The following is a 25,094-nucleotide window of genomic DNA, read 5'->3' on the forward strand; positions in this document are numbered from 1 at the left end:
ATTCTTCTGTAGCACCACATTTCGAAAGCTTCTATTCTCTTCTTGTCCAAACTATTTATTGTCCATGTTTCACTTCCATACATGGCTACACTCCATACAAATACTCTCAGAAACGACTTCCTGACACTTAGATCTATACTCGATGTTAACAAATTTCTCTTCTTCAGAAACACTTTCCTTGCCATTGCCAGTCTACATTTTATATCCTCTCTACTTCGACCATCATCAGTTATTTTGCTCCCCAAATAGCAAAACTCCTTTACTACTTTAAGTGTCTCATTTCCTAATCTAATTCCCTCAGCATCAGCCGACTTAATTCGACTACATTCCATTATCCTGATGGGGATATCTAAGTAAATTTTGTCATGTATTAAATGAAATTCAGAACAACTTAAAAGTTGCACACAAATACAGCAGATACACAATTTAATATGTATCACAGACCAGTTTAAATTATAACAGCTCTACTCCTTATTTGGTGACTGACAGGAATATTAAACTGGTGGCAAATTCTTGTAGTAAGATAATTTTTAGATCCATCTCCCACAATTACATGTACAGTAAAATGCAGAAACTTAATTACAGTATAAGAATGTGCTAAGAGTATCATTATCCTTTTGTATGATATGCAGGTAATTCTGCCAAGGCCATAAGAAATGCCATATTTTACATCTGCTTTTTTGAGACAAAGGTTCTTAAATGGTGAATTCATGTATAAAATTGATAAACAAAAAATTCAGCATACATAATGTAATTTCCATTCAAATATATGCATAATAGGAAGTTTAACTGTCACTCAGTGTCAGTAAAAATATAGGTGTTTCTGTCTCAGTCAACAAGCTGTTGAACAACAATGTAAGATTTTTTAGTGGAACTTCACACAGCTATTTCCATGTTGCAAATGAAAACTTGTTAGCTAAAATATGCTTCACAAACTTCTTCAAATAAGATATGAGTACATTAGATCCACTTTTTTCACCTTTCCAGACTATAGAAATGGATCAGTGGCATTTGTTGAGGACTACTTTATTAACACTAGCTTCCCCCCTGAGAAAAAGAAAAAAAAAAAAACAGTTTAACTCTTGAACAGTCAGTTTTAATTTCCACAATAACCAATTTAGTCTTTAACAACTCTCCAACAAATTTCATAAATTTGCCTATTTTTTCTACTTCTGACAACAGTGTATTGGAATTTGCTAAGTTTCCAAATTTCATGGAAATTTCATTTAGTATACCTAGAAAGGCAGTACGGGTCAACTGACCCCTGGCATAACTCCTTTTTAGAATATTGATATCCTCATCATTACAAAGATACTTGCACTGCATTTTGCTCTGGTCAACAATGGCTGCCTCGAATAATGATAGACCCATTGTCACTAAGGTTTAAATACTAGACGCTGTGATGGAACTGCTAATCGTATTTCATGTGTTGTTCACCTCATCAGTTAGATAGCGATATTTTGCCTGTAACAGGCATTTTCAATTATGTCGTGTCAGCACGATCTTACTAATGAAGAGATTGTGTGTGTTCTGGAGTACTTAGATACTGAATAAGAGAATGTTTATCAGATTCGTAGGTGATTCTCTGCCAGAGACAACCCACATAGAAGATTGAGGAGAAGTCACTATCAGCTGATGACTACCCAGCTCAGTTCTTTCCACAATAGTTTCAGGAGTCAGCTGGTACAACAATGTGGATGGCAATCAGAGACAGAATGGAATGGAATGTCACTGAACATGTCACTGCATGTAAGAGGGGCTGCTTCGAATGCCATGAAAGAGAAAGGAGAGCCCACTGCATATGCAGCCTCCAAGTGGATGATTCTGACATCAGTACCTTCAGACATCTTTCTGATGAATAAATGATGTGTAGCATGAAAAACACAGAATCAAATAAAAAAACACCATATAGACCATAGTGATGGTGGATCTGAAGGCAATGCTGGTACCTTTTATGCCAGAGGCACATTTTGTGCTAAAAGTGTTTGCTCAGATGAGCTTTGGTCAAGTTCTTGGAGACCTAATTTTATCAGGGATAAAATGAGAAAAGACAGAGTCTGTGAAGTTATCAGAGTCCTCCACTTAAATGAGAAGTCATGTTGAACTCAATGCATCCTTGCTGATAAGTTCACTCTTATTTCTGAAATACGGAACAAATTTGTACAAAACTGCTACCAATGTTGCCACCCTGATGAAAATATTACAACTGATGGAAAATTACTTCCAAGAAAAGCAAGGTGCATGACAACAGACACTTACTTCACATTCCTTCAGCTTGCCAAGAAAGTTATACAGAAAAAAATGGCATTAGAGGGAACAATATTTGCTGAGAAATCGCCATGTGTTTGTGAAGAAGAACAGTTCTGACTTACATTCCACTGTGATCTTGAAGAAGACTGATAAGCCAGAATGCCCCCCTGCAGTGTAGTAAAGGAAGAAAAATAGGAATGTCATTATTCTCAGCACACTACATCCTGAAGCAGCAGTGAGTGAGGGAGGAATGAAGAAACCAGAAAGTGTTACTTCTTATAATGCCAAAAAGTATGATATGGACGAGTTTTAAATATTCAGCTGAGATTGCTTGCAACAAACTGTCGATGCAAGTCTTTTACAATATCGTAGCTATGGGAGCAATAAATGCGTGGATCATCTGCAATTAAATAACAAAAAATAACATGTAGAGGAAACTGTTCATTCTTCAGCTGCTATATGAATTCAAGAATGGGAAGAAAACAAAAATCAAGAAAGGAGCAAGAAAGCCAATGGAATGAAGAAGAAGCTGTAGGAATGGACAAATCAAATAATCGAAAGAAGTGTCAAATTGAAATGTGTAAAGAAAACAAGATCAACCACATAAATGAGAAATGCAAATATTTCATCTGGGAGGGATTGTGTATGAAATGTACCAATAACCTGTTCAAAGGGTAATTTCAATGTTTAGAAACAAAAAAGTGAAATAAAAGAAGAAGTGTTAGTAGCTCTAGTAACAGGTAACATTTCTGGGTGAATAAGCAATGTTATCTACTCGAAATATAAATCTAAAAGTTTTAGAGCTTCGAGGTAAAGTTTTTATTGAAAAGCCCACATGACATGTAAATGATTGGAAACAATGTAGGTCCTACTCCAACCCTACTGTGTATTTTTAATGGAAATCTCATTATAGTTCAAATGACTCTTTCCTGCTCTTCTATTTGTATCACATTTTCCACAGTTCTATTGTTAATTCATTAGCAAAACATCACAAGAGCATAGCACATGTGAAAGAGTATCATGGCAAAACTGCAAAGTTTTTGCACTATTGTTCAAGTAAAACTGGAAAATTTACACAAGGCAACATTCATATTTAATATCTGTGGTTTATCTTTTGTAGTTATAATGTAATTGGCTAAATAAAAAATCTACTCTACAAATGGTGGCAGGAGAACATACATGTGAAAGGTATTACAGCTCATGAGCTTTCGGAGCCAGTGGCTGTTCTTCTGGCATAAGGATTGAAGGGTAAGGAAGAGGGGTGAAGGAAAAGGATTGGTAAGTTTTAGGAAAAGGGGTGGAGTTTGGAAAAGTCATCCAGAACCCTGAGTCAGGGGAGACCTACCAGACAGGATGAGAAGGAAAGACTGATTATTGGGGACTGCATCAGACAAAATTTGAAAACCTGTGAGCTTAAAGGAGAAAAATATGCTAATGTACAAGACAGAGATTACTGCTAAAACATTGTGCCCACAACTCTATCACATACAATGCACTTAGCTGTTCACTCTTATTAACACATGCACAATGTTTTAGCAGTAATCTCTGTCTTGCATATTACCCTGTCTTCAATCTTTAAGCTCTCAGGTTTTTCAGTCTCTTCTGTTGATGTCCTCAACAATCAGTCTTTCCTTCTCTTCCCATCCAGTATTGTGGTGTCACCGCCAGACACCACACTTGCTAGGTGGTAGCCTTTAAATCGGCTGCGGTCCGTTAGTATACGTCGGACCTGCGTGTCACCACTATCAGTGACTGCAGACCGAGCGCCGCCACACGGCAGGTCTAGAGAGACTTCCTAGCACTCGCCCCAGTTGTACAACCGACTTTGCTAGTGATGGTTCACTGACAAAATACGTTCTCATTTGCCAAGACGATAGTTAGCATAGCCTTCAGCTACGTCATTTGCTACGACCTAGCAAGGCGCCATTATCAGTTGTTATTGATATTGTGAAGAATGTACAGACAAGAGCTACGTTCAACATTGATGGATTAAAGTTAAGTATTCCACCAAGTACCAACTTTTTCTGAAGTCTGAATTCCTTGTCCTGTTCCAGACCTCACGCCAGCCTGTGTGAGCTTAAACGCGTGCCTTTCGGCTTCCTCCAAACTCCGTGGGTTGGCTCCTGCCAATCCACAATATTTTGGCGACAAGGCCCCCTTGTTCTTATTGATATTGCCCTGATTTACTTGTGTAATGGCTTCACCACAATCTCCAGATGTACTGTCCGAATTTTATTGCTTACAGAATCAGCAGACGCAGGCCTTACTGGATGCCCTTGGACAGCTCGTCCAGGGTCAACGTGCAATGCAAAACGATGCGGCGGCCGCCACAACACGCTGTTGCACCAACTTTTCGTCCTTTTGATGCTGCACTGGAAAGCTGGACGGAGTGGTCACGCCAATTTGGATTCCATCTCGCCGCCTACAGAAGTCAAGGTAATGAGCAGCAGCCTTTTCTCCTTTCCTCCGTAGGCGTCCAAATGTACCATGTGATAGTGAAATTATTTCCCCTACGCGAAATAGCAACTCTGTCCTACGACGAAATTTTGTCTGCATTAGATGCATATTTCAAAGAATCAGTCAATGTAGTTTCCAAACGGTATACCTTCTTTCGCACAAAACGTACGGCAGGTCAGACTAATAGGGAGTGGGTTGCAACCTTGCAAGGCCTTACTAGGGATTGTGCTTTTGAGTGTCAATGTGGACTCCCTTATTCAGATACTATGGTACGTGATGCAATTGCACAGAACGTTTCTGATGTTCGTATAACGGAACAGATTTTGAAACTAGTCAATCCCTCCCTTCAACAAGTGATGGACATATTGGATCGGCAGGACACACTTGACTTTGCTCAGGAATCATTTGAAACTTCGCCACCCGTGTGTCAGGTTAACCGGCCCGCCGGGCGCGCTGCATGGAACAGTAAACAGTCCTCGTGCCCGGCCGCTGCTCTCAGCCACGTGTGCCGTGCAGGCAAGCAAATGCAGTGCTACAATCATGCCCGTGGTGTGCTACTAGACATTCGCATGAGAATTGCCCGTCACGCCAAGCTATTTGCTTTTTCTGTAATAAAAAAAGGACATGTTCAGAGTGTTTGCCAGAAAAAGCTCCGATCGGACACTCACAACCATTCCAGGCCCTTTGCTTCGCACCAGAATCGGAATCGAACCAAGGATACTCTGGCTCATGAAACTTCGCCCATAGAAATTCATGTAATTCATTCCACTCCGCCCAGTGCCACTCTCTCTAACAGTGACTGTGTTCGTCCCACAAATAGTGTGCGTCGATATCGCCGGAAATCCCATCAAGTCGCAAGTGATTTTGTACCAGTGTCAGTTCACGTTGCACGACACAGTCGCTCTTGTCAGCAGGACAATAAACTTTTTGTAGACTTGGACATTAACGGCAAAGTGATACCATTCCAGCTCGATACCGGAGCTGCAGTTTCACTGATCAATCAAGACACGTACAAACAGCTGGGCACACCTCCGTTGCGTGCCGCAAATGTTAAGTTACCTAGCTATTCCGGTCCTATCATCACTGATAGGACCGGAATAGCTAGGTAACTTAACATTTGCGGCACGCAACGGAGGTGTGCCCAGCTGTTTGTATGTGTCTTGATTGATCAGTGAAACTGCAGCTCCGGTATATTTTGGCGACAAGGCCAAGACTGTGTCTTCAGACAGTGTTTCTCGTCTATGTGAAGAGTTTGCAGACATTTTTACACCGGGCCTTGGTTGCGCTAAGAACTATAAAGCACATTTGGAACTGAAAGTAAACGCACAACCAAAATTTTTCAGAGTGCGCAATGTTCCCCACACATTGCGTGATGAGGTCGCAAAAACTTTACACGATTTGGAATCACAAGGTGTAATTGAACGTGTGCAGGCTTCTCTCTGGGCATCACCCTTAGTAATTTTGCCAAAACCTTCTGGAAAATTGAGACTTTGTGTGGACTTTAAGGCGACAGTGCATCCACAACTAGTGATTGCAACTTTTCCTTTACCCCGCCCGGAAGATCTTTTTGACAAACTGTGCCCGGGTAAATATTTTTCGAAGTTGGACCTAGCAGATGCGTACTTGCAAATACTGGTGGACGATGAATCCCAGCGCGTTTTGGTGGTTAACACGCATCTTGGTTTGTATCGATTCAAACGACTGCCAATCGGGTGTGCATCCGCCCCTGCATTGTTTCAGCAATATCTGCAAACTGTTTGTGCGTCGGTCCCTACTGCAGCAAACTATCTGGACGATATTGTGATCTCCGGAAAGACGGAAGAAGAACATTTAGCCAATCTCAGAACATTATTTCAGGTCTTGCGACAAAATGGTCTTCGCTTGTGGAAGGACAAATGTGTGTTTTTTCCTCGTGACTTACCCTACCTGGGACATGTAATCAATGCCCAAGGCATACATCCCAGTCCCGAGCACCTCTGTGCCATACAAGACTTGCCTTCGCCGCAGAATTTGAAGCAGCTACAGAGTGTGCTGGGAAAAATTAATTATTATAACAAATATGTGCCGCACGCCTCTTCCATTTCAGCTCCGCTTCATCGCTTACGCCGTAAAGGTGTTCCGTTCGTCTGGACGACGGAATGCGAACGCGCCTTTCGCCAGTTGAAATCGGCGTTGCTTTCCAATACTTTCCTTACGCCATTCGATCCCCAGAAACCCCTTTTGTTGATGGGGATGCGTCGGATTTCGGGATCGGTGCTGTGCTTGCGCCCAAAGATGGATCGCACGATCGCCCTATTGCCTTTGCGTCCAAATTGCTCTCGTCTGCGCAAAGAAATTATTCACAGATCGAGAAAGAAGCATTGGTTCTCGTATTTGGTGTTACTAAGTTTCATGATTTCTTGTATCGTCGTCACTTTACCATCATCACAGACCACAAACCTTTGACATCGCTTTTTCATCCGAACAAGCCTGTACCTCCACGTACAGCGCAGAAATTCATTCGCTGGTCTCTTTTCCTCTCGCAGTACCGCTACGATATCTTGTATCGGTCCACTGTTAAGCACGGAAATGCCAATGCGTTGTCCCGTTTGCCTGTTGCTGAGGATAGCGCATTCGATTCCTCCGAAATTGCTTGCATGTTCATTGATGCGGAAACCGATGACGAGGTCGAATCGTTTCCGATTGATTTTCGTCGTGTAGCTACAGCCACAGCTGCTGACCCTGTCCTTGCTACCGTCCAGGGTTGTGGTCCCACATTCGTTACAGTCCTCTGTCTTACAGCTTCTCCACCAAGGACATTGGGGTATAGTGAGAACGAAACAACTTGCTCGTCAGCACTGTACTTGGTTCGGAATCGATGCCGCGATTACGAATATGTGCTCTTCTTGCATGGTGTGTGCCGAACAACACTCCGCACCACCGCGGAAATTCTTTGCATGGCCAAAAGCCACTTCCCCTTGGCAACGCTTACACATCGATTTTGCTGGTCCATTCTGGAATGCTCGATGGTTGGTTGTGGTAGATTCATTCAGTAATTTTCCTTTTGTTGTCCGGAGGTCTTCCACGACGTCATCTGCCACCATCCAAGCGTTATCTGCTATCTTTTGCATTGAAGGTCTCCCACAGGCTAGTTTCCGACAATGGCCCACAATTCATGTCCGCAGAATTTCAGTCATTCTGCAAGGCCAATGGTATTCAACATCTGACGTCCGCACCGTTTTCGCCACAGTCAAACGGTGCCGCTGAACGATTGGTCAGGACTTTCAAGTCACAGATGTTGAAGTTAAAAGAGTCGCATTCTCGGGAGGACGCGTTATTGCTCTTTTTGTCCTCGTATCGCTCTCAGCCCCGAGATGGTCGCTCGCCGGCTGAGTTGCTCCACGGTCGTCATCATCGAACCTTGATGTCTTTGCTACATCCGCCGCATCAGGTTGCTGTGCAGCGGCAGACACCTGCTTTTGCTCCAGGCGACGTTGTCTACTACCGCCACTATCGAAGTTCACGGCGTTGGCTTGAAGGGCGCATTCTTCGCTGCCTCGGACGCGCTCTGTATCTGGTTTTGGGGGCCTCTGGTGAGGTGCGTCGGCATCTCAATCAGCTGCGCCTCTGTCGTCGCACGGGTTCTGCCGCTCCCCGTCTGCTTTCAGCGACGGGGCCGTCCGGTCAGCGCCTTGGGGACCCATCTACTGGCTCGCCTCAGCCCCAGGTGTTACCGACGCTACCTTCCATTTTGCCCCATGGCGACGCGCCGCCGCCTGTTCTCCCGCCGGCGACGCCCGCAGTGGACGCGTCGCAGCAAACCGCCGGGCGCCTCCCTGGGTCACGCGCCGCCGATCGCTTCCCGTGACCAGTTGTCCTCCGATATGGAACTCTTGCCCGCGCCGGACCATATGTCGTCTTCGCCCGTCGGGTGCCCCGGCCCGATGGCGGTCGACCCTACGGCCCCTCCTGTCTCTCTGTGGGCGCATACACCGCATGTTGGCGTGCACCCTGGAGCAGGTTTTCAGGCGTTTCCTAGCTCCCCTCGGACCGAATGGCAGGGTGCGGGTGGCACAGCCTCGCCTGTTGTTAGGCTCCCCACCTCGTCGCATACGTCAACATGGGGTCCTCCCCACGGCGGGCGGAAGCCTTATAACACAACCGTACGCCGATTTGCAGGGGAGGAATGTGGTGTCACTGCCAGACACCACACTTCACACTTGCTAGGTGGTAGCCTTTAAATCGGCCGCGGTCCGTTAGTATACGTCGGACCCGTGTGTCGCCACTATCAGTGATTGCAGACCGAGCGCCGCCACACGGCAGGTCTAGAGAGACTTCCTAGCACTCGCCCCAGTTGTACAACCGACTTTGCTAGCGATGGTTCACTGACAAAATACGTTCTCATTTGCCAAGACGATAGTTAGCATAGCCTTCAGCTACGTCATTTGCTACGACCTAGCAAGGCGCCATTATCAGTTGCTATTGATATTGTGAAGAATGTACAGACAAGAGCTACGTTCAACATTGATGGATTAAAGTTAAGTATTCCACCAAGTACCACCTTTTTTCTGAAGTCTGAATTCCTTGTCCTGTTCCAGACCTCACGCCAGCCTGTGTGAGCTTAAACGCGTGCCTTTCGGCTTCCTCCAAACTCCGGGTTGGCTCCTGCCAATCCACAACAAGTATGTCTCCCCTGATCCAGGTTTCTAGGTAATTTTTCTGTACTCTACCCCTTTTTCTAAATCTCACCAGTCCTTTTCCTTCATTCCTCTTCCATCCTCTTTAACCCTTCTGCCAGAAAAAGGAGCCACTGGCTCTGAAAGCTTGAAAACTGTAATACCTTTTCCACGTGGTTCTCCTGCTGCCATAACTGATTATTTTTTATAATGGAATTTTAGTGGAGTTTTCTTCCATGTCTTGATAGCAGTTCTGATTTTCCCTTGCACCTTTTTAGATGGATATTTGTGCATAACTTTCAACTGTCATTTATTGTAATTCTTATAGCTTCTGCATTCATCAGTTGCGGATTGTAGTACAAACAGATAGTGACATCTAGTATTGGCACTATGGTGGATTTTGTGACCAAGTGCTGAGTGTGGTGTTGCTTGAACTAATGAGGCTACTCGTAAAAGGATCATACTGTCTCCCAACAACACTTCCTTGCAAAGGGAGGGGGAAGGGGAAGGGCATGGGGAGCGAGTCACTTGTTGCAGCCATCCTGTGCGGAAGTACCTTGGCAGGTAATGTGGCAAGGTGCAGTGCAATAACTTGTACATGAAGACACTCAATCCTTCTGGTAACATTGATGTTTGATTTAGCTGTGGACCAACATACTGTACTTGAAGCAACCCAGCACCTTCCCCTGCAGTACCTAGATGTGTTCTCACCACACTGAATGGGTGTCCAACATGACATCAAAGTAATGGAAAGTTCTGCTTCTTCATACTGAAGCGTCATTAGTTTGCTATGATGTTCCACGAACGGATGATAATCACATACATTTTTTGTCTGCATTGAAAGTCAGATGCCACTCACGGCTGAGGCAGTTATGCAATCAGTTGTATCTGGAGGCTTTGCTTGAGGTGCCAGAAGACCACAGATGTTCATGTGGCATCTGAAGACCATGTGTTGTCTGTATAAACTATGAATTTCATGTGATAGGCACATCAGCAGTGAAAAGAAAGTAGATGATTTGTCCCAGCACTGAACCTTGTGGCACACACTTGTTCTCTTGCAATCTGATACAATACCCTTCTTCTCACAAGTTACTTGAGCAAACAGCAAACCTAATGTGAGTCGTTAATGTCCTTTACAGTAGTAAAGCTGTACATGGTGCACAGTTATGTTGTATGGGGGTACCATACTTTTTTGCTTCTGTGTTTCCCTTAAATGTGGGATGTACACAGCTGGCCAAGGACAGTGAATGCATTAAAAGAATAAACAAAAGATGAAATAAAATGCTGCAGCAAGCAGTATCAACCCGCATATGACAGACTGGATGAATACACCTGCAACGCTTTATCACGTTCGATTCCATAGGGAAAAAGTTGCGCCCAGTGACTATACCATTTCAAGTAGTAAATGGTACACCAATGAGCCACAAATGATGTTTATTGCATACCTAGATTTCAGTCATTGTGTGGTCACCTTCAGTGCAGTAAATGTAAGTTAAAAACTCTTGTATACGCACATTGTCTCAAGTGAACTACTCATATGAGAGGTTGAGGTCACATATATCCACAAATGTTTTTAATATTTTAACTTAGATTTACTGCACTGAAGATGGCCACACAGTGACCAAAATCTGCAACTGATTGCTGTACGCTTTACTATCTGACACTTATAATGGATGCAATTTTCAAACACTGAAAATATGAATTACCATTTCCCTAAATGTGATTACTGTTACTAAAACCCTTTTGTTAATTTTCTGAAAGTTTCATCGAGTTTTACAACATTCCTTTTCTCTAGCCTGTACTTTAGACAGCAGAATGTTGTAGTTCTCACTATTTACTGTTATGTAGTTTTCAAAAATGAATAGTTACTGCTGGCAGTAACACATCATAAAGCAAAATGCATTGCATTACACTGGTGGCTGCTAATGGCCATCTACCAATTCACTTTCACTGTTCAGATTGCAAGACCAAAATTTTTGCAGGCATCACTTTATCTTCTGTTCTTTTGGATTATATCTAAGTCCTTTACTGACATACCCAGCTATCTACAATACACTGTGTTGTAATGAAGACTATAAAGTAAAAGTGTAAAAGTCATCTCCATGTTGTGAATGTAAAGTTACATGACACAATCAGCCATCTCCTCAGTAATGTATTGTGTTAATTAGTTCTCTCTGTAATCTTTAACATTGACATCTCATAACAAAAACTGACATTTCATGTGCTATCGCCAGTTGTGTGGCAATATTACTTGAAATCCATATCTACAGTTATCACTGGTTATTGACAATCTCACCAACTTGAAGATCATCTGTGTCAATCAGATCTTCGACAGTCTTGCAGCCACTCCCGTCACCACGACATTCTCTGCATTTGTCTTCTACTGCAGTTGAGCCCAGCAACATGTCACAGCCAACAGGCTAGAAAGCAGTATTAACACAAATGTATGGCTGCCTCAACAATTAACATATAAAGATTTATTTCACTAAAATTAGGAATAAAATAATAATAAGAAATATAATTTCAAATAGCAAAATTGAATATCCAAGCAACAGGAATTAAAATATAATTAAAACAAATATTAAAAAAATAAAAATTAAAAGCATCCTTCAATGTAACTAATTACATAAATAAACAAACTATATACTTTATTTTATAAAACACACACACACACAGATGAGCTTAAGAGCATGTTGGTCTGCCTTTGGAACACAATACAGCAGCAGTCCTGAATGACATGGATTTGACAAGTCAGTGGTAGGTTTTTTGAGTTGTGGCACCAGATGTTCACATGTACGTCACACAATTCCTGTAAATTAGGGGCCAGTGGCTTGGGAATGTAGAACTGGGCCAGTGGCTTGGGAATGTAGAGCTAGTGACTGATAGCATTCCAGATGTCTCACATCAGGTTCAGATCAGGTAAATTTGGTGGCCAAGACATCAAACTGAGTTTACTACCATGATCTTCAAACCACGCAACATGATTCCGTTCTTGTGATATGGACAATTATCCTGCTGGAAGAGGCCTTCGCCATTGTGGAACGCATCAAGCATGAAGAGATGCAGGTGGTCCACAATAAAATTCACCAAGTGCCCAGTTGTTCTTGTGCCTTTAATTACTACTGCAGGTCCCATGGACACCCTATGGCATAGTGCATGTTTTCAGGGACTGTTTGTCTAGATGATGACACCTTCAGATAAGACTGTCAACTCGGTGTAACAAAAAACGATTCATCAGTCCAGGAGAAACATTTCTATTGATTCGCATCCTGATCTGGTGAACTTGTGCCCACTGCAATAATAACTAACAATATTGTTGGGTCAACATGGGAACATGTAGGAGTCATCTGCTGTAGAGCCAATTATAATATATGATGTTCATAGTGATTATAATTAAAGGGAAACTTTCAAAACACTGTAGAAATAACACCACTAGTCAGAATGACGTCAAACTGCAACGGAATATTATCGGAGAAGGGGGGAAACGTATGGCAGAAGAAAAAGGTAGTGTGAAAATTGATCAATAGATGGCACTGTATGTGTCAGAATAAGCAAATTAAACCACTTGTCATGCACACAACCCACTGAAGTTGGTATAAACATGCCGGGTACACGGCTTTTCCTCCTTTTGCATCTGCGACATTCGCTGTGACTGTCTCAATACAGGGTCACACTCTGCTTGTAAAGCTGTATTACAAGAATGATGACTGTGCACAAGTCGCTCTGCAGAAGTTCCGGACACTGAAGGGTTTGAAAAATGCATTGGTCGGATGACTGCTGTGAGTCTGGAGAAAATGATTCAGAAATTTGAAAAGACAGGTTCATTTGGTGTGCAACCTGTAGAGGGAGGAAATGAATTGATTTGACGTCAGTGGAAGCAGTGGCCACAGCAATGCAGGAGGAGATGAGTGGTGTTGTGCAAATGTGTAGTGCATGGAGAACTGCCGGAACACTGGACATACCTCTGAGCATGGTGCATAAAATCCAACAAAATATCCTTCTTTGCTATCCATTCAAAATTACCCAAGGGCACAAGTTGCTTCCTGTTGATCTGCCAGCAAGAGAGATCTTTGCTTTAGAATTTCTTGCTCGCATGGATGTGGGCAATGATAGGCTGTGGAAGATTTTGTGGACAGATGAAGCCCACTTCCATCTGACAGGATATGTCAATACAGAATTGTCAAATCTGGGCAATGGAAAATCCACACACAAATCAACCAGTACCACTTCATCCTGAAAAGGTCATTCTGTGGTGCAATGTTTAGGGCATCATTTATCATAGGGCCATATTTTTTCGAAGAGACAGGTGCTTCCAGTCCTGTTACCTGTACTGTCACTGGTAAGCACTACGTGTGTATTTTGCGCAACCATTCCAGCTCTCCAACAGCGTGGCTGTGTGGATGGAATCATTTTATGCAAGATGGTGCACCTCTGCACATTGCAAATCCAGTTAACCAGCTGCTGAAGTGCCATTTTGGAAATGCTAGAACTATCAGCCGTCTTTCCCTACAGCCTGGCCATCCCAATTACCTGATCTTAATCCATGTGATTTCTAACTGTGGGGCTATCTGAAAGATGTTGTGTTCAGTGTTCCAATTGCAAACTTAGCTGCATTGAAGGCACGTTCTGAACAGTGGACAGCGTATTGAACATGTTTTGCACCAGTCACATGGAAATTAATGATCCGATTTGATTCTGATCAATGCTTTTTATGCAGTTTTTGGCCTCAGGACAATTACCAATTTTTCCCATCTGATGTCGTATGACCTTGTCGTGGTGGAGGGGCTTATGTAACTAACAGTATCACAACTGTACACCCATGCACACAGTAGTACAGTTTGTGTAACGTCAAACGTACACCTCAGGCATTGTTGTACGATTCACTAGTCATTTGTAGTCGACCACTACTAAATTATGATGCTTACAGTGCCATCTATTGCTACATTTTTGTAACTATTTATTTTTCTTCTGCCATACGTTTTCCCTCTTCTCCGATAATATTCTGTTGCAATTTGACGTCACTCTGACCAGTGGTGTAATTTCTACACCAGTCTGAAAGTTAACTTTAATTATAATCACCCTGTAGAAGAAGAAGATGAATGAAAATATTCCTTATACAGTGATAATTTCTATGGTTTTAGTTACATATAACTAAGCACAGTGGCTATGCACAAGTGTGTTCCATTTTCAATTTATGCTATAGTTACAATCAAAGGATGGGCATGTGCATTAAATAACGATACTTATCAGTAAGACAGAGACACCACTGTCAAAGCTGACAGTAACATTGGTGCTTGATAGCAGGTTCCATTACTATTGAGAACAACAGTTTAGTCACTCTGACTTTACTGATACTGAATCTATCGGACATTGACAATCACCATCAAATTAGTAAACTCTGTTGTTAACAGATCATTAGTATATGAAACTATCTGACAGTTCCAAGAATGGTGGAATAACATGTATAATGAGAAATGTAGTGGGTAGTCATATCTTGCGACAAGATGACTTTGTCCAAGTTTGTCCAAGAGAAGATGAAGAATATTTGATGATTCTCTGTGACAGCTTAGATTTTGCTGATAGTTATGCATGAAACTGGGCCAGACACAATGAATTATCACAAACCGTATGTTCACTGGGTCCCACAGTCACTAACATATGACCACACTATGACACAGGAGCTTGTGGATGGTGTTTTGAAGCAAACAAGACGTGAAGCTGACTGTGTGTGTGTGTTTTTTTTTTTTTTTTTTTTTAAATGAGGAACAGAAAAACTCTTTCACATAATCCAAAATAGATTACGTTACATGTTTGGATGTGATGTTGTTTACACATACATCAATACTTATTTCGATATGACTGCTGTAATACAATTATTGTTTACAGTCTCTGGTTGGCAAACATTCCTTCATTCACCTCTGCAACCCCAATCTCATCCCACTTGCTTTTCATTATGTTTTGCGAGTGAAAGCTTTCCTCACTCTCAAGAAATTACTATGCTATCAAACCAGATGTTTCCATTTCATTATCAAATAAAGGTAAAATGTAAATGCCATGTGGCTAGGGCCTCCTGTCAGGTAGACCCTTCGCCTGGTGCGAGTCTTTCGAGTTGATGCCACTTCGGTGACTTGCTTGTCGATGGGGATGAAACGATGATGATAAGGACAACAGAACACCCCAGTCCCTGAGTGGAGAAAATCTCCGACCCAGCTGGGAATCGAACCAGGGCCGTTAGGTATGACATTCCATCATGCTGACCACTCAGCTACAAGAGGTGGACATCAAATAAAGGTGGCATCATTCTTTGATTCATACATTTGATAAATATGTCAACATAAAAGAAATATAATCTACAACATGTTGTTCGGTTCACAATGAAGTGTTTTGTTTCATTATTTTTTATGTTCCAACACTGTTTACTTTTCTGATACATCTTGTAACTTCCCCAATCAGCTTAAGAATTCATACTGTTGATAACATCCCTGATAGTGGCATTTTATAGCATCAGTTAAAAAAACTGAAAGAAATTCTGAAGTGAATGCTTATTAGAGGGCGAAGACTTGCCTCTGCAAATATTTTCCTACCTCAGCTTTATGAAGAGCTCCACACCCATGTGAAGCCATATTATTGGATCTCAAGGAAAGCTATACGGTACTCAAACTGTGAGGTAATATGCAAATACCAATTTAACTTCTAAATAGCGCTGTTTAACAGAGGCTGTCGTCAATTTTTTCTGTAACATACTCAAATTATTGCTACATGTGTTGCTGTTTACAATCCACAATAAATTAAAACTCAGAAAAAAACTGCACATTAATATGCACAACCTCTTCTGCGGTCAGTAAAAGCAGGATAACTTCTTTTTCCAACTAAGGTTGGAGTACTAGAGTACCAGGTAGTTCATAAAAATATCTTAAAGTGTTTGTGGACGAAGTTTATACCTCCAAAACCACCCACCGCCAGTCACTGGTTTTTGCAGTCACTGGTTTTTTTGTCTGGTGCTACCCTTGGTTTCCCAGTGGTGCACTATAATGGTTTTGCATAGGTAGCTGTTAGTGGTTGTGGTGATGGGAGTGTTTGAAGTGGTTGCCCATCATACCATTGTGGTCACTAGGATTTCTTTCTCTTTTGCATCAATGCATTTTTTAAGGGATAAAATTTCTACATTGTTCTGCAGTTCTTGAACTTTTACGAATATTCTCGAATATTAACGAATGTTGTAGAATATCCTCGAATGTTAGAACATTGGAATCACGCAGATCACACTGATCCACACTCTAGTTCTCTTAACCGATGAATGGTGCAATGTTAGTTATGGGGAACAAATTCATTGAGAGTGTGTACCAGCCTGTAGTGAGAAATTGCGCAAAGAACAGCTCTGTGAGCAAACAACGGAAAAAGTTAGGTACAAATCACACAGTTTAACTTGACCCCTGGATGGAAAATGCTGGGAGCAAAATCTTGCCATCTCCGCGTATCACTTAGCTACTGAGACCACAGAACACCAATCCCCGCCTCCTCCCAGAGCAGCCAGATTAAACTTATAAAAGAAAAGAACATGCAATGAGCATCGTGGAAGTGGCACGAAACTTGATAAGTCGCTAGAAGGACCAGATGCATCTACTTAGCTTATTTTTATAAGTAATACTAACAATCAGTATGCACATTGCACAACACTAAATTCACAATGGCTACTTACTGCTGTGGCGCACAATACTACGGTTGGTGGAGAGCGGAAGCATTCCGTAGCAGTACGAAGTCAACCGACTTTTACAGATCAGAGAGGGACCACGATAAAAGTGTGTGTTCTGATGAGGATTCCCCGTAGCATTTCTGATAGTTTATGTGCGACATATTTACATAACCCATCAAAATATTTATCAGAGACTTATACTATGAGCATAAACATTAGGTTTCGCCACAAATAAATCTGTTAAACCCTTATTTGGCATTCACATTCGTTGGCTTCTGCAATTCATAACCAAATCATCACCTTTCAATCTAAACTAGACCTTCGGCTACTATACAGATTTGTTTATCATTACAACGAAGATTTCATGGATGGTCCAGTAGCACTCTGCAACTCAACAATTTTAAAAACAAAAAATGATGTTGGTAACAAAAAAATACCTGCAGAATAAGATATCAAGGCAGGAAAAATATTTAAATCCATTGTTACGCTGATTGACCAAGTTGGAAACGTAAATGTTCCGACGGAATTCCCAAATTCGCTCAATGTTTCTGGTACGCACTTGCAAAGATGGTTCCAAATAGCGTCTTAGAACAATAATATTAACCGGAAAAGAAAAAGGCAAGTCAGTATTCACACCATGAATTCCATTCTTTTCTACTAACATACTATTGAACTTCAAAAGGCCCTAATTCGCGGTAAGATTAGCATACATCTATAAAGCACAATGGTAAACACTCCAGCGCCATGGAGTGAACTTAACAGAACCGTGTTTCTCGCAAGGACCCCTGCGCATACAGTACTTGTAGTGCAGCACGTTTACATGATGGGCAACCACAAAAGCAAAACATCCGAAAACAAAAACACAAAATGTAGTTTGTACGAATATACTTCTTATAAGTTAGATATTACGCAAAGGAGAAGATTAATTTCTCATGTTTTTGTAACTCAGAAAACAACAGGGGGAAAAAGACCAAGCCAGGTGCGTGTTTTTCAGCTAATTTACGCTAAAATGATACACTTACTAGGCACTGGCCTTCAACGCAAACGTCTAGTTTTTCATCATTGCACCTCGTCCCGTCAATCACTGCCTGTTTATGTCGGTAATAAAACCGCTCCCCGCGAGGCATGCAGTTCAGTTCACAAGGGTTGGCAGCCTTGGTGTACGGCACCCACCTGCAACAAAAGGCAGTAACATGAAATACAGTTTTTTTCTGGTGCTACAATGCATGTTATGAAGGAAACACGGCTACAAAAGAAAGAACTCATCAATTAACACGCTTCCTAAAATAGGCACATGGTTTAAACACCATAGCAAACCAGGACAAAATAAGATCTCGTCGTTCGGTCTGTAACATGGTAGCAAACAATAGAAAACGATCAATACTACCATACATAGGGTTGCCAGATCCAAAAATACAAAAACTGAACTCCGTATTATATTTTGCTGGATATTTTGCACTTAAAGCCGAAATTCTTATTTCAAATAGAAATAAAATCAGTTGGGCATTTTAAATCATTTATTAATCATCAGTCTATAGCGATATTAACCTGAAATGTGCTTGATCTTAAAAGAAAGAACAACAGAAGAAAACAGTAAATGGCCTTACAATTTGGCCATTATGATAGTAACTAACTGCCCTATCTTGTTAATTGCCCAGTCCTGTCCTTATGATAATCTAACCTCAAAATAAACTAAGTCCTTCATTATACAAAACAAACAATAAAGTCAGTGCTGGTGTACATTGGCGGCACCATGCGGCATTGAGGTTACGAAAGTGTCGATAGAGGCCTATGACAAGACTCTCTGGAAACACGCCGCCAACCATGGAGGTAGAATATTTTTACCTCCATGCCGCCAACGCCCTCTCAGCCACCAATATTTAGGATCGCTGCTGCGGACCAGAGGGCCAGTTTAGCCAGTTAGTCAAGGAGGTATATAAACTACATAGAGTGGCTATCTGTGAGGTAACAGCGCTCCCAGCGGCAGCAAAAAGCAACACCAGCCGCCATTTTTTGAAACGTCTACATGTCAGTATATTTACATTTGGTGTATGCTACTGGCGTTAGAAAATCACTGTTTTCCGGTTGTAATTTATTTTAGAAGTCTTATTGACCGATCGCGAATCATGCCCAGTGTATGTGCAGCGTACAATTGCACTAATAGAAGTGATAAAACAACTGGAATATCATATTTCAGGTGAGTCTCTAAATGCGTGTTGTCCTTAGCGTTTTGTGCATCATTTTCGTGTTTAAGCTGTATACAAAATGTAAATAAGCTACTGTATACACGTCTCTTTATTTTTAGATTTCCTCTGAAAAAGAAAGAGCTGTTAAGTCGGTGGGTAGCCAATACAAGACAAGTGGCAGCCAACTCAATTTAGCTACATATGCTCGTTTCACTTTGAAGATGAGAAAAGGCAACTTCTGGCAAACGCAGTACCGACAATATTTACGTTTCCTACCATCTGCAGAAAACAACTACAGTATAAATACAACCAAGGAAACGGCCTGTCAGTGAAGAATCAGCTTCCTTATCAAATGAACTAGGTAAAATAGTTTTCCTGTTATTTATTTGCTATATGGGTTATGTGTGAATTTTACTATTAATCAATGTATGTTTAAAGAAAAATAAAGCTTAATGATAATACTTCATTTTTGTAGGTGAAAGAGTGAATCAGAATGATCATATAGATCATTTTTATTGTTTGCCTAGCTCCAAAAAATTGAAACAGAATTATGAGGCACTACAGAAAAGGACCGAGAAACTGAGGAAGCAAGCGAAACATGCAAGGCAAAGTGTTTCAAGAAAGAAGAAACAAATTGTGACATATAAAACAGTGGTTGTAGGCCTAAATAAGAGACTTCAAGACTGTGCTTCTGAAGTGATAGGATGTGACAAAAATAGCGATATTCTGAAGCACTTTTTGCAATGCAAAACAAATGTTCAATTCCTGAATATCCTAAAGAAATAAGACAGTTTGCCCTTACACTCAATTTTTACTCCTTCAAAGCTTATAATTATTTGAGGAAGTCTGTTAAATTAACACTCCGCAGGTGGGCAACTACAGTAAATGGCAGTCCTGGATCTACAGAAGAAAGCTTAAAAAAATTAGCAGATGAGGTTCAACATAGTTCAGGACCTATTTTAGCTGCACTTATGTTTGATGAGGTGGCTCTTAAAAAAGACTTAATATGGGATGGTAATAAGGTCTGGGGTTGTGTTGACTTAGGGCAAGGATGTGAGGTAAGTGATGATAGCAAATAGCAAAAGAGGCACTAGTGTTTATGGTCACTGGGATTAATAAGAGTTGGAAAATTCCTGTTGGCTATTGTTTTCTTAATGGTTTAATAGCAAGCGTGAAACTTAATTTACTGCAGCAGTACCTCTGTAAATTGGAGGAAACTGATGGAAAACAGGTTTCATTGCAATAAAATGCATCAAAAATAGTTTTTATACTGCTCCAAAGGGTGTATTCAAATTGTTAACAGTGGCAGAAAGGGTTTTCAGGGACTGTCAAACCTTAATATGGAAGAAGAACTTCCTTCTGTAGTTGTGTGTGGATACTAAAATGTGTGGAATTGTTGAGAATGTTGGGTGACAAGCCGAATTTATTTACTCGATTTTGACCATCTAATGGTGCCAGCTGAATTTGGAGAAATCACATTACTCTTTTCTAGTCAGGATGCTGTTAAAATAGTATTTTAATTGTAGTTTACACCATTTGTGCAAAAACCAGGCCAATGGAAGAAAGAGGGAAACATATTCTGCAAATATATACAAACTTACATCGTTTAAGGAACAATGAAAGGTCGTGCACTGTCAATTGATCGTTTTTGGACCTAATGAACTATTTAAAATTGTTTTTGACCTAATCTATATGGCATTGCACCGAAATGAACTGCAACATTTCGTAATAAACTTTTCAATTAATCGATGTCAGAAGTGTGTTTCATTTCTTTTAGCCTTCATCACTATATGTTTTACAGTAGAGAAATCAGATTGTCAGTGCAGATTGGCTTTTTTTTTTACGCCATGCGTAGTAAGCAGTAACAACATTCAGTATTAGCAGATGACGTGTTGGCTGCACCTTGACGTTACAAGACATGGCGGCTCGTTTTCAAGTTGCTTCAAAGATGGCGGTGTCATAGCCAGTCTATGTTGTTTATATAGGTCGTTGCAGTTAGTTAGTCGTTTAGTTCGAGCCTTTTACGCCAGTTAGAGTCTGTACGCTGTGGAGCTCCAGCATGTCAGCGAGACAGAGCCGCAGACTTAGCCTCTAGCACAGAGACAGGCAGCGCCTTATACTAAACATAGCGGACTTCAACAACATTGAGGCTACGTGGACTACACAGAAGAGAGCTTGTACAACACCACATAGAAACTTAAAGTTAAGTAGCTCTTTCTTTATGTATAAAGAACCCAGTTATTAATTGCGTGCAGTTTGTTTTATAGATCGAGAGGGTGGGGCATGATGACATCGGCTGGACGGCACCATTTACTTTGCCTCGCTTGCCCTGAACTTTCGCACGTTTATGAGTGTCACTATGTTAGGCTTCTGCCTGCTGTGAAGAAAACCATAGGACACAAACATAAGAATAGAACTGGTTGGTACATCTACATATCCTGAAGGTATATCTCTTCATTCCTTCCGATATTCGTTCCACAAGCTTTGCAAGCAGTGCGTTCTCCGCTTCATCGCTAAAATGCCTAAGATAACCGGATAGGCCGGACGTGTATATATTTTGCCGGACACGACCGCAAAAAACCGATTACGTCCGGCAACCCTGACCATACAGTGCTCATACATTTACGTGACACTTCGGCTTCCTACCTGTAGTTGTCAAATGGCAGAAGTCGAATAATTTTGGGCCAATGGAGTACCCGCGTAGCTGCTTAACGCTAATTTTACTAAGTTTGTTAAATTTAGGCAGTTTGAAGATGTAGATTCTTAGAAGTACTTCTCTTTTTAATGTAAACCCAATCGGCCGCTTCGTTCTTGTCTAATCTCGTGTGAAACGAGTAAGCTGCTTGCCTTATAACCTTCTCCACTACTGTATTCACTACGTACTGAAAGAGGGGTTCCTACTTCTGCATCGGCTGACGCCGGTAGAAATTGGTTGGCTTCGGATCACGACTTTTCCATAGAATACTGTTCTGCGCCCGATCGTCGCCAACATTGGCGATCTAACAGTATAGCACCTCTTTGTTACGTAGGCCTTACGAAGTGATTGTCGTGCTGTGCCAAACCGTTATGCACTTAGGTAGTGCGCGACTGAAGTGGAAAGAACCTTGGTGCATCCATCCACGAGTAGATAATGACAAAAAAATTCCATTCCTCTGCGTAGAGCTCCAATGTACACTACTGGTAAAATTGCTAGACCACGAATATGACGTGATACAGACGCGAAATTTAACCGACAGGAAGAAGATGCTATGATATGCAAATGATTAGCTTTTCAGAGCATTCACACAAGGTTGGCGCCGGTGGCGACACCTACAACGTGCTGACATGAGGGAAAAAAATGGTTCAAATGGCTCTGAGTACTATGGGACATAACTTCTGAGGTCATCAGTCCCCTAGAACTTAGAACTACTTAAACTTAACTAACCGAAGGACACCACACACAACCATGCCCGAGGCAGGATTCGAACCTGCGACCGTAGCGGTCGCGAGGTTCCAGACTGTAGCGCCTAGATCCGCTCGGCCACTCCGGCCGGCGACATGAGAAAAGTTTCCAACCAATTTCTCATACACAAACAGCAGTTGACCGGCGTTGCCTGGTGAAACGTTGTTGTGATGGCTCGTGTAAGGAGGAAAAATACGTACCATCACGTTTTCGACTTTGATAAAGGTCGGGTTGTAGCCTATCGCGATTGCGGTTTATCGTATCGGGACATTGCTGCTCGCGTTGGTCGAGATCCAATGACTGTTAGCAGAATATGGAATAGGTGGGTTCAGGAGGGTAATACGGAACGCCGTGCTGCATTCCAACGGCCTCGTATCACTAGCAGTCGAGATGACAGGCATCTTATCCGCATGGCTGTAACGGATCGGCCGGCCGATGTGGCCGACCTGTTCTAGGCGCTTCAGTCTGGAACCGCGCGACCGCTACAGTCGCAGGTTCGAATCCTGCCTCGGGCATGGATGTATGTGATGTCCTTAGGTTAGTTAGGTTTAAGTAGTTCTAAGTTCTAGGGGACTAATGACCTCAGATGTTAAGTCCCATAGTGCTCAGAGCCATTTGAACCATTTGTAACGGATCGTGCAGCCACGTGTCGATTCCTGTGTCAACAGATGGGGACGTTTACAAGACAACAACCATCTGCACGAACAGTTCGACGACGTTTGAAGCAGCATGGCCTATCAGATCGGAGACCATGGCTGCAGTTACCCTTGACGCTGAATCACAGACAGGAGCGCCTGCTATGGTGTACTCAACGACGAACCTGGGTGCACGAATGGCAAAACGTCATTTTTTCGGATGAATCCAGGTTCTGTTTACAGCATCATGATGGTCGCATCCGTGTTTGGCGACATCGCGGTAAACGCGCATTGGTAGCGTGTATTCGTCATCGCCATACTGGCGTATCACCCGGAGTGATGGTATGGGGTGCCATTGGTTACACGTCTCGGTCACCTCTTGTTCGCCTTGATGGCACTTTGAACAGTGGACGTTACATTTCAGATGTGTTACGACCCGTGGCTCTACCCTTCATTCGATCCCTGCATGCACGACCGCATGTTGTAGGTCCTGTACGGGCCTTTCTGGATACAGAAAGTGTTCGACTGTTGCCTTGGCCAGCACATTCTCCTGATCTCTCACCAATTGAAGAGGTCTGGTCAATGGTGGCCGAGCAACTGGCTCGTCACAATACGCCAGTCACTACTGTTGATGAACTGTGGTATCGTGTTGAAGCTGCATGGGCAGCTGTACCTGAACACGCCATCCAAGCTCTGTTTGACTCAATGCCCAGGCGTATCAAGGCCGTTATTACGGTCAGAGGTGTTTGTTCTGGGTACTGATTTCTCAGGATCTATGCACCCAAATTGCGTGAAAAGGTAATTACATGTCAGTTCTAGTATAATATATTTGCCCAATGAATACCCGTTTATCATCTGCATTTCTTCTTGGTGTAGCAATTTTAATGGCCAGTAGTGTACGTTCAGTCATAGCTATTGTAAATGCTGATGTAATGAATTTTGGAAATCCATATGTTTCTGAATCGAAATTGTCAACAGAGAAAACTCTTATAGTTTAAGTCAAGAATGGATAGATTAAGAAGCTGGTATGTTGAACTTTACTTGTTTCAATTCTTTGGGATCAATTGTGTACTAGCAAATGGAATTTTGACCGGTTGAAGTTTTAACCCAGAAACCTAGGACTTATTTGCATAGCGCTAATGAAGTTCGTGTAACCGGGCTAAAAAGTGTTTTGTTTACTTAATACAATACGCAATGTTCACCAAGAACCCGCAGCTAAATCAATGAAAATATAAGAAATACCTGATCATTCCAGTTGCTTACTTTCGCGCTATCTGTAATTACATGGCTCATGTATCACTGTTTGCGACGTTTGATGATAAATAAACATGGTTAACTGGGGAGCACACGATCTGCCCTCGAAAATCAATATAGCCGATTTTATCAAATAAATTATTATTAACAGGTCGTAAGTATACTTCACGTTTCATTACTTACATTTTATTCCTTATACATTGAAGTGCCAGAGACTGTTATTGGCATGTGTGTTTAGATATAAAGATATGTAAACAGGCAGAATACGGCGCTGCGGTCGGCAACGCCTATGTAAGACAACAAGCGTCTGGCTCAGTTGTTAGCTTGGTTACCGCTGCTGCAATGACAGATTATCAAGATATAAGTGAGTTTGAAAGTGGTGTCATAGTCGGTGCACGAGCGATGGGACACAGCATCTCCGAGGTAGCGATGAAGTGGGGATTTTCCCGTACGACCATTTCAAGAGTGTACCCTGAATATCAGGAATCCAGTAAAACATCGAATCTCCGACATCGCTGCGAC

The 25,094-nt window shown here is 42.0% G+C and overlaps 1 protein-coding gene across 1 annotated transcript in view; it reads right to left on the reverse strand.

Moving 5' to 3' along the window:
* LOC126260841 (papilin) overlaps positions 1 to 25,094 on the reverse strand; it is a 267,981-nt gene that overhangs the window by 234,618 nt on the left and 8,269 nt on the right. Inside the window, exons 2-3 of the mRNA XM_049958243.1 lie at positions 18,078 to 18,228; positions 11,659 to 11,782 (exon numbers count right to left, since the gene is read on the reverse strand). Of these exons, the coding sequence (XP_049814200.1) occupies positions 11,659 to 11,782; positions 18,078 to 18,182 (229 nt within the window). The 5' untranslated portion in view covers positions 18,183 to 18,228. The remainder of the gene's footprint in view (positions 1 to 11,658; positions 11,783 to 18,077; positions 18,229 to 25,094) is intronic.

This window comes from Schistocerca nitens, chromosome 5 (assembly GCF_023898315.1).
Source record: "Schistocerca nitens isolate TAMUIC-IGC-003100 chromosome 5, iqSchNite1.1, whole genome shotgun sequence".
NCBI lineage: Eukaryota > Metazoa > Arthropoda > Insecta > Orthoptera > Acrididae > Schistocerca > Schistocerca nitens.